Consider the following 9136-nt stretch of genomic DNA (forward strand, 5'->3'; position numbering starts at 1 on the left):
AATAGAGCAAAATATATGGCAGCGAGAGAAGGAAGGAGAGCGAGGAGTTCGGGTAGAATACGTAAAATAGTCAATAATCAAGAAAAAAAAGTAGCGAGGGCGTTGGAATGTGTTCATTTGCTATTTCCAAAAGGTCGACGAGAGTATTACTATAGACGTTTAACCGGTTTGGGGTGTTCTTTTCCGCTCAGCCTTAACACAGTTTTGAAAAAGTTATTATAATTGGCATATTGTTGCTCATAATTCTGCGTTTCTTATATATATTGGTAGTCGAAAAAATCTTTTCGTTTTTTGGTCAATAGATGTCGTTGCAGTCGTATATCTCCAGTGCTACCAATCACATTGTGTCATACCATATAGTGTTGGAAAGTGAGATTTTAAGCTTCGTTTCACCAAAAATTAAATTCACGGAAGTTGAAAGAAAGCTACAGTTGTTCAAAAACGAGTGAAAATAATGAAGAAATTCGCTATATTTTGAAATTTTTGTATACAAAAGGGAAGAATAGGATAGGTTATATCTACTTCACGCAAGATACCAATGAAATTTGTGAAGTTTACTGAGGCACAACATTGGTTCCCTCGCTTTCGTTCTGGAAATTTCGATTTACACTGATGAAAGTTTTATACTTCTGGAATAATGTCTCTAGCGGAAAAATAGAAAGTGGTCGACCAAAATGGTACATATTTGTTTATTTATTTATTACTAGAAGACCCGTCCACGCTTTACTGTGGCTGATACATAGATAACACTGGCCTACACTCATTTTGCCTAAGATTTTATACCTGATTTTGGATGTATTTTGTGACTTGATACGAGAAAACAAGTCACATTTTCCATATCAGCTCTTGTTCATAAGAAAGAAGAAAAAACATCTAGTAGCGGGAATGTGGTTCATCCTACCTACTATACCGACTACTGATGCGCACAGAGCTGCACCAAACCAAAAAATTTTTTTTGTAGGCCTACTACTATCTACATGATTTCTACTACCATCTATATAATTTCTATTAGTTGGATTATATCTATTAGTTAATAAGATATAGCAATTTTGTGATGCAACTTGTGTTAGTTTACAAAAAAATGGATCATAAAGCATTTCGTGTGTGAATAAAGCATTGCGTTTTGGGGGAAAATACTGTTGAATTTTGGCTCATGGAAATTTACCGTTGAAAAGATATTTGCTAAGCTGAAAACAGGCGAATTAAGCACCGAGGACAATGATGCTCTAAAGATGCGAAAGCTCTGTACAAAGTGGGTGCCTCGCAAGTTCATAATCCAATAAAAACAAGAAATAACTGATTCTTAGAAGTGTTTGAGTGCTCTCTAATCGTATTAAAACCGAATTTTTGCGTCGGTGTGAGTTTTTTTTATTGTTTTATTATTGTGTTTTTTGTTTCTTTTTTGAAGAAATGCAATATTCAAATTTTGAAAAAATGCTTATTATTTGAAATATAATTTTTGTATTTATGAGTTGAATTAAATTTTGACATAAAGAGATAAAATGTGTCCTATGTCCTTACCCTGGTTCTAAGCTACCTCTCTACCAATTTTCAGCCAAATCGGTTCATCCGTTCTTGAATTATAAATGGTGCAATTAACACAACTTTCTTTTATATACATATGTATATAAGTAGATTATAAATATAAAAGAAAAATAGTTGCAGTTTGTATACGAAAAGACTTTCGACTAAATGTAGGTAGTATAGTGTCTCAACCAACGCCTACACCAAGTGCAGCAGCCACCGAATGGAGTGCCTTCATTTCTTTACTTTCAACATTTTTAAGCTCTTATAATTTTGTACAACAAATCTTAAGAATATATGTAAACACATACATATATAATTAGGCCAGTGCATATCTAATTTAAAATTACTGTGCTAGGCCATATTTGAATATTCTTTAAACTTCAAAGGAGCCTCTCAAACAGCTTCAAAACTTCGCTACATACGTTCACACATATCTACTTCTTCAAAATATTCGTAGCTTTCAAATTAATTCGCACAGCACCACCTTAGATGAACTCCTTGGCGAATTTCATTCAATTCCGTTGCGGGAAGGAAGTATAAATTTCCCCATAAATACCAGAAACCCTTTCATGATAGTCGTAAAGTTTTATATTCACTTCATTTCCACATTTCTCAGCGTTTGGCATGCGAAGCTTTACATAGAAACATAATTGACGCACACATACATATATGTAAATAAATGAGAATGTTGTCTTGGCTCTGTGAAAGTATTTTTATAGCACAAACACACTACATTTGGGTTAAACATTTTCCTTATAATTAAACAAAAACTTTGACCTGAAATCTTCGTGCTAAGGAAAGAAAACAAATTTTTTATTTACACTAGTGTTCAATAAAATACACTAGGATGTGTAATGTTAATTTTAACCTAACTTAAGCTCTTATGTTATTTTTTGCAAATTTTAAAATTGAAGTTATAAATTCCGATCAATTCGATACATGACTAAATATCTACGTAGACTTGCGGACGAAGAGAGTGTAGATCTACTTGTGGGTTTGTAGAGAATACAGCCGCTTCGGACTTAATTAGCACTAGATGCGCCATTTTGAAACACTATCGCAAGTCCTGTAAATATTGCTATCTTGTTTCATGGTAATGTTTAAGCCATTTAGTACCCTACATGGAACAACTCATCTCCGTTGTGGTTTTTGTAGATATTTTTCAAGGTTTGGTATCCGATGGATTCCAATAGTTCTATGTCGGGTTTGTAATAGAGCTGGACATTTACAGAGGAAGTGTAATAAGTCCGTAGTTCTTGTCTTATCTCGTTTTGGTAATATTAGGTTCGCCTGATCATTCTAGGCGTAGTAATAACACAAGTCTAATACCAATACCTCTTCTTAGACTTGCCTGGAGGGGTTTCTGATATGGCCAATTTGTCCGCTTTTTCGTTGTGGAACATTTTCCTGACACTGGTGACGGTAATTATTGACAAGTGGCCATTGAGCTTAAGGACTTCCAAATTTGTTTCCTACTTTGGAATAAATCTTTTCCGATGACAAGGCTAGTAATGCCACAGGGCTATCTGAATTCCACAGGTATTTTCTATGAATGGTATTTCTGCTTGAAAGATGCTAGCTGTGTTTGGTAGACGAAAAGAAAAATAATTGTAAAGACTCCGTTCCTAATTCGCAGTTCAATATGAACCCGTCGGTATAGACGGAGGTAGTATGCCTACTAAACTTATCCTCAATTCAGCAGTTCAGTTTTATACATATATAATTATATAGTCGATCCCCTTCAAGTTTTTCTCGACTTATATGTACGCCGTGGGTCTTGAATAAGATTTCTCAACTCATAACCTAACGAGTAAGAATAGTACTGTCAAAAATTAGTTTCCGGTTGTTAGTTACAAGTTATAATGATTGTGCGCCCGCCAGGGGAAGTAGAGGAAGAAGTAGACCTCCACTCCGTTATAAGGACTAGGTGGAAAAGGATCTGGCTTGGATTCTCCAATTGGCGCCACCTTGCGAAAAGAAGAAACGACTGGCGCGATGTTGTTAACTTGACTACAACCGCGTAAGCGTTTTCTACGCCGCTAAAGAAAGATTATGCACAAAAAAACTTAGATATAAACAAAATTTTATCAACCAATGAATAGCCAGGTTCTGATAGCCATAATTATAATAAGGTCAGCAGAGAGCCTTAAGCGCGGAATCTACTTCTGACGTTTCCTTTTCAGTGAATATAACTCTACGTGCGACATGTGGGCTGAGAAAAGTGGATGAAGAAGATAAGTTTAAATTTTAAGCTTCTATGGACTTGAAAATATCTTAAAGTTATTTATCTTCAAGAAGAGTAGACGTGGAACCTCTCTAAGAGGATGAGGCAAATAACTCGAGAATACTTAAATGTTTCGATACCCAATCTCTTAGGATACAGTGCACTTGTAATGCATTGAATCGATACATTTCTGCGAATCGTTGAGCAAACCAAGTGAACGATTGATATTCTCTCATTTCTAATAGCAACTTATGGCAGTACTTACCTACTTTGATCAGAACGCCACGAGAAACAATTTTACCCACAGCATTGCTGGCCACACAATGATACACGGACCAATGAACATCTTGACGGAGCTCTTCCGCTTCGAACTGGGGGAAATTAAGTGAACCGTTAGCGAGCATATGACAGACCCGCAAGACAGAGGTAAATGTTTTAGCAGGGAGTAGTAGAAAAATGTAGAAATATTGAAAGAGTGATTTTGTGTAATGGAAATTGGAAATAATGCAAAGCTTTTAATCCTAAAATTGAGAAGTGGGCGTGGACTTCAGAGACACCAACAGCAATTTTTGAACTTCATATGTAAAAACTTACGACAAATAACGGCTATTGGCCGTACCATAAGTACAGATGTTCAGAAATCCATGACAGGCATTAATGATAAGTGCATCAAAGGAGCGAGATGAGTCCCGGTAAGACAACAAAGGCACTCATATAATATACGCACAGACACACCCATTTATAGGTGATAGTTTCAAGGACTCCTGCATAGCCGACAACACCCAAGCGCAATGCCATTGTTGTACTCACTATTGAAAAAAAACCCGCAATAGTGGAGCATCCTATAGTTGTTGTTGTGCGGAATAAAATGCAAAGCTGCTATGTACATTGTCTGACTGCCCGTTAATCTTCCTGACCAACAACATCATTTTTCGCAGTATTTGTCTTCTCTGCCGACCGCGCCAGCCTGTCTCACTGTTATATGTATTTAACGACACTCGCTCGATTCCACCCGCCAATCAACAGTCCGTACCTTCGGTGCCATATCGAAATAACTCAGGCGAGCCGCCTATGGCGGAAGTTTGGTTCAAGTGGTTATTGATTGAATTTGTTCGAAACTGACTCTGGGCGCGCCTCAACTCCTAGCGCTTCTTTCAGGTCGACCGTAAGTTTTTGTTGCCTTTATTGTCATTCTGTGATACTGCATTTTATTCGAATTTTTATGTTGGTTGCAGTTGTTTCGCTTTTTGTAAGTGCACAGTAAATACCGTGCATTGTTCGGACTGCGGCTCATGTATCCGGTTCAGTGTTAGTGCTTGCGCCAGCCAGGGACTTTGTTTTTAAATTTCGTTATAATTTTTTTTTGCCTTAAAGGGTACACAGAATTTAAGTTAACAACAAACTTTTTGAAAGCGAAATGCTTTCCTTCCACTGTTACGCACACAAACTTACTTATTTCTATATCGGTACTTTTTATAAATTTAATTGAAGAATACCGATTTTGTATGCAAAACATTTTAAAGTTGCTTCGATAAATAAAACAGTAGTTACTATTGTTGTAGATTGAATATGTTTCTTAAGATTGCTTGAGATCACTAGAATTTTTCCAAGTGACCGGAGTCATAGAAAAATATATATATAGACAAGGTGCGTTCCAAATTAAACTGGCCTTTAAAAATAAACAGAACAAATGGTTTTTTTTCGGCAAAACCAATTTTTTTTTATTCAAAATAGTCTCCTTCTGCTTCATTACTTTTTGCACGGGCCAAAAGCATGTCGAACAAGTGTTTTAGCTCGTTGGCCGGTATGGCCGCCAGTATGCGGATGCAAGCCTTTTGAATAGCCTCTACGTCTGCATAACGCTTTCCTTTCAAGGGCAAATGTATTCCGAAACGGAGGAAGTCGCACGGTGCCATATCAGGTGAATACGGGAGTGGTTAATGGTTAAAATGTGATTTTTGGTCAAATAATCAGTCACAATCGGTCCTTCGAATGTTGGATTCTGAACAATTTTTGGTCATCAGTCAATTTGTGCTGAACAAAACGTGCACACACCTTTCGTAAGCCCAAAACCAAATACCAAAGTGATCAGGGTGACGAGTAGAGTCGAAATCCGGATGTTTGTCTGTCCGTCCGTCCGTGCAAGCTGTAACTTGAGTAAAAATTGAGATATCATGATGAAACTTGGCACACGTATCTTTTGGCTTCATAAGAAGGTTAAGTTCGAAGATGGGCAAAATCGGCCCACTGCCACGCCCACAAAATGGCGGAAACCGAAAACCTATAAAGTGTCATAACTAAGCCATAAATAAAGATATTAAAGTGAAATTTGGCACAAAGGATCGCATTAGGGAGTGGCATATTTGGACGCAATTGTTTTGGAAAAGTGGGCGTGGCCCCGCCCCCTACTAAGTTTTTTGTACATATCTCGGAAACTACTATAGCTATGTCAACCAAACTCTACAGAGTTGTTTTCTTCAGATATTTCCATATACAGTTCAAAAATGGAAGAAATCGGATAATAACCACGCCCACCTCCCATACAAATCACTAAAAGTGCGTTAACCGACTAACAAAAAACGTCAGAAACACTTAATTTTACGGAAGAAATTGCAGAAGGAAGCTGTACTCAGGCTTTATTTAAAAATTGGAAATGGGCGTGGCCTCGCCCACTTATGGACCAAAAACCATATCTCGGGAACACTAGACCGATTTCAATGAAATTCGGTATATAATATTTTCTTAACATCCTGATGACATGTACGAAATATGGGTGAAATCGGTTCACAACCACGCCTTCTTCCAATATAACGCTATTTTGAATTCCATCTGATGCCTTCTCTGTATAATACATATATAGCACATTAGGAACCAATGATGATAGCGGAATAAAACTTTACAAAAATACGGTATTTGAAAAATATGTAAATAACGTATAATGAAATCTCGATTATCACTTTATCATGCGAGAGTATAAAATGTTCGGTGACACCCGAACTTAGCCCTTCCTTACTTGTTATTTGATGATTTCGGCTGATTTTTAATGAATTCACGCACAGTTTTGATTGAGTATCCGGTGATCACGAATTTGGATTGGCCCACATGTTGATCGTTATTTATGTCCTCACGTCCACTTTGAAAACGTTGAAACCACTCGGACAACTCTGCTACGGAATAGGCAATCATCGCCATAAACTTGTTACATCAATTGAAACGTTTCGGTAAATGTTTTACCAATTTTAAAATAAAATTTAATGTTGGCTCTTTGTTCGGAACTCATTTTCGCACCGATAACACAAACATGCTGAAACTTAAAACGCAATAACTTCTTTTCCAATCAATAAATTGTCATGAAATTCTCACTGGACAATCGATAAGGATAACATATAGGCATATAGATTGCGCAACCAAGGGACGCTAGATTCAAAAAGTCCTCTTTACTTTGGAAAGCACCTCGTATAACTAAGGTTAGTAAAGTTTCGAAGGCCGTAGTTTGTGAAGCCCTAAAAAGTGCTATATGGCCAATAAACAATTTTCTCAGGTTTTTAACTTCTATTCTAATTAGCTCATTGGGATATTAGAGTGTGAGTTTCCAAGCGGTTATGTCCATGATCACGAAAACGTTATATAATCAACAAGGAAGTGTAGAGATGTTTTTAACTCGCTGCGTAGAGCTTGTGCAGATTGTGTCATGTAAGGCCCTATAGAATGGATTTCGCTAGGATAATGACAACCTGGAACCCCACAACTAGTGAGATCGATCTTGGGCAAAAGAATCTTGCAACTGCACCTAAACCGATGGTAGCCCAGAGCTGAGCAAGTTTCCGCGAAATCCAGCTAACCAGGAGGTTTATTTGTGTGAACAGCGTGGACGCTTCCGGACGTCCAATTAGTTACGATATCCTTCCTTTGACCATGAGAGCTACATCGTCTGCATAGGCAAAAAATCGTCAAGCACGATCCTTAAATTGTTTCAACACGACCAAGATCCATTGAAGAGAACGTAAAATAACTGAAACTTTTATTGCTGCAGACTAAGCGCTTTGCGAATAGTACATTTCTGGAAGTTCGCCTAATTAATCACAGAACCTCGCAGTTTAGTAAAAGCCGTGTAATAGAAAAGTAAGTAACAAGAAGTTTCCACTTCGCCTTCCTGGAATCGAGGCTCTACTACTCGTACTAACAAGGTCATGCACATCTTGACTACTTTTGAGCGAGTTAATTTTTACCAGAAGTAAAAATGAGTCAAAAGAATGTATTTTGAAATGCACCGAAATGTGTGCTCTCTATTTATACTCTTAAGGCTAACTTATTACACCGTTGTTACTTCTATTTATACTAACTAGTATGTTTACTTATTACTAGTTGATAGTTTGTTTAGATACAGATTATATTATTTTTTAGGTTTCTTTACATATATGTACATATATTGTTTGCTTAGATACATTTGCTTTGTTTTAAGATAAGGATGTTGTGGTATTCAAACTCAATGTTGTTTTGATACTTGTTTATTTAGGATTGTTTGTTGTAGTCATAGTGCATTTCAATTGTTCCAGCTCAAGGTTGTTTCTGCATTCTGTTTACGGAAACAAAAGGTTGTTTTGATGTTTGTTACTATTATAAGTTACATTCCTTGACTAGCGCACAGTCAGCGAGCGAGTTGGCTTTTGGAGCGAATGCACACCTCTCTGAAGGATTGCTGCACTTCGGAGCAGTACATCGTCTACGACAATGAAGGCAGCCGACTCTGCTTGAAAGACGCCACAGTAGTTTGGTAGTCTGAAAGTGTAGTTAATGGGGAGCTCCCAACAGAAGACTTAACATCCTACCCTCCCTTTTAACTTCGATCAGACCTCCTGCAACTTTGGATGATGCATTTAAAGAAAACTGTTCGCTCGAAAATATAGAACAAATAAAGGTAAGAGAGTTAAAAAATAAAGAAAGTTTTGCATAAAAGTTTTGCACGCCTAACTGTAACCGATATCTAAGTTTTAGAGAGAATAATTTTTACCTTTGATATCGAGGTGATGGGATTATTGTCTTTGTGCAGCCAGTCGACATTCGGCGGAGGATTGCCATGTGCTATGCAATCGGCATTGCTGCCGGCATTGTTGGTGAATTCGACGCTCGATGGCGGCTCATGCGAGAAATTAGGTCCTTGAATGTCAAAGTAGTTGAAAGCATCTGAAAGAGCAACACAAAAAGTAAACAAAGCGAAGAAGAAATAAATAAATATGAAGCACCAGGTTACACATTAATTTTTGATATTGTTAATATGTGTATATACAGTTACGAGATTGCAATTTTATGCTAACAGTAGAAACCGAAGAAGCACTTCAAGCCGGACAGGTGCAGCAATGCTCAGAAACCAGACTGCAATCATGT

General features: G+C 37.3%; 1 protein-coding gene across 1 annotated transcript in view; it reads right to left on the reverse strand.

The window, feature by feature from the left end:
* LOC120781198 overlaps positions 1-8935 on the reverse strand; it is a gene marked incomplete at its 5' end in the record, with an annotated part of 37746 nt that extends 28811 nt beyond the window's left edge. The window contains one exon of the mRNA XM_040113316.1: positions 8763-8935. Within this exon, the coding sequence (XP_039969250.1) occupies positions 8763-8935 (173 nt within the window). The remainder of the gene's footprint in view (positions 1-8762) is intronic.
* Positions 8936-9136: the final 201 nt, after the last annotated feature.

The sequence above is a fragment of the Bactrocera tryoni genome, unplaced genomic scaffold (assembly GCF_016617805.1).
Source record: "Bactrocera tryoni isolate S06 unplaced genomic scaffold, CSIRO_BtryS06_freeze2 scaffold_494, whole genome shotgun sequence".
Taxonomy (NCBI): Eukaryota; Metazoa; Arthropoda; class Insecta; order Diptera; family Tephritidae; genus Bactrocera; species Bactrocera tryoni.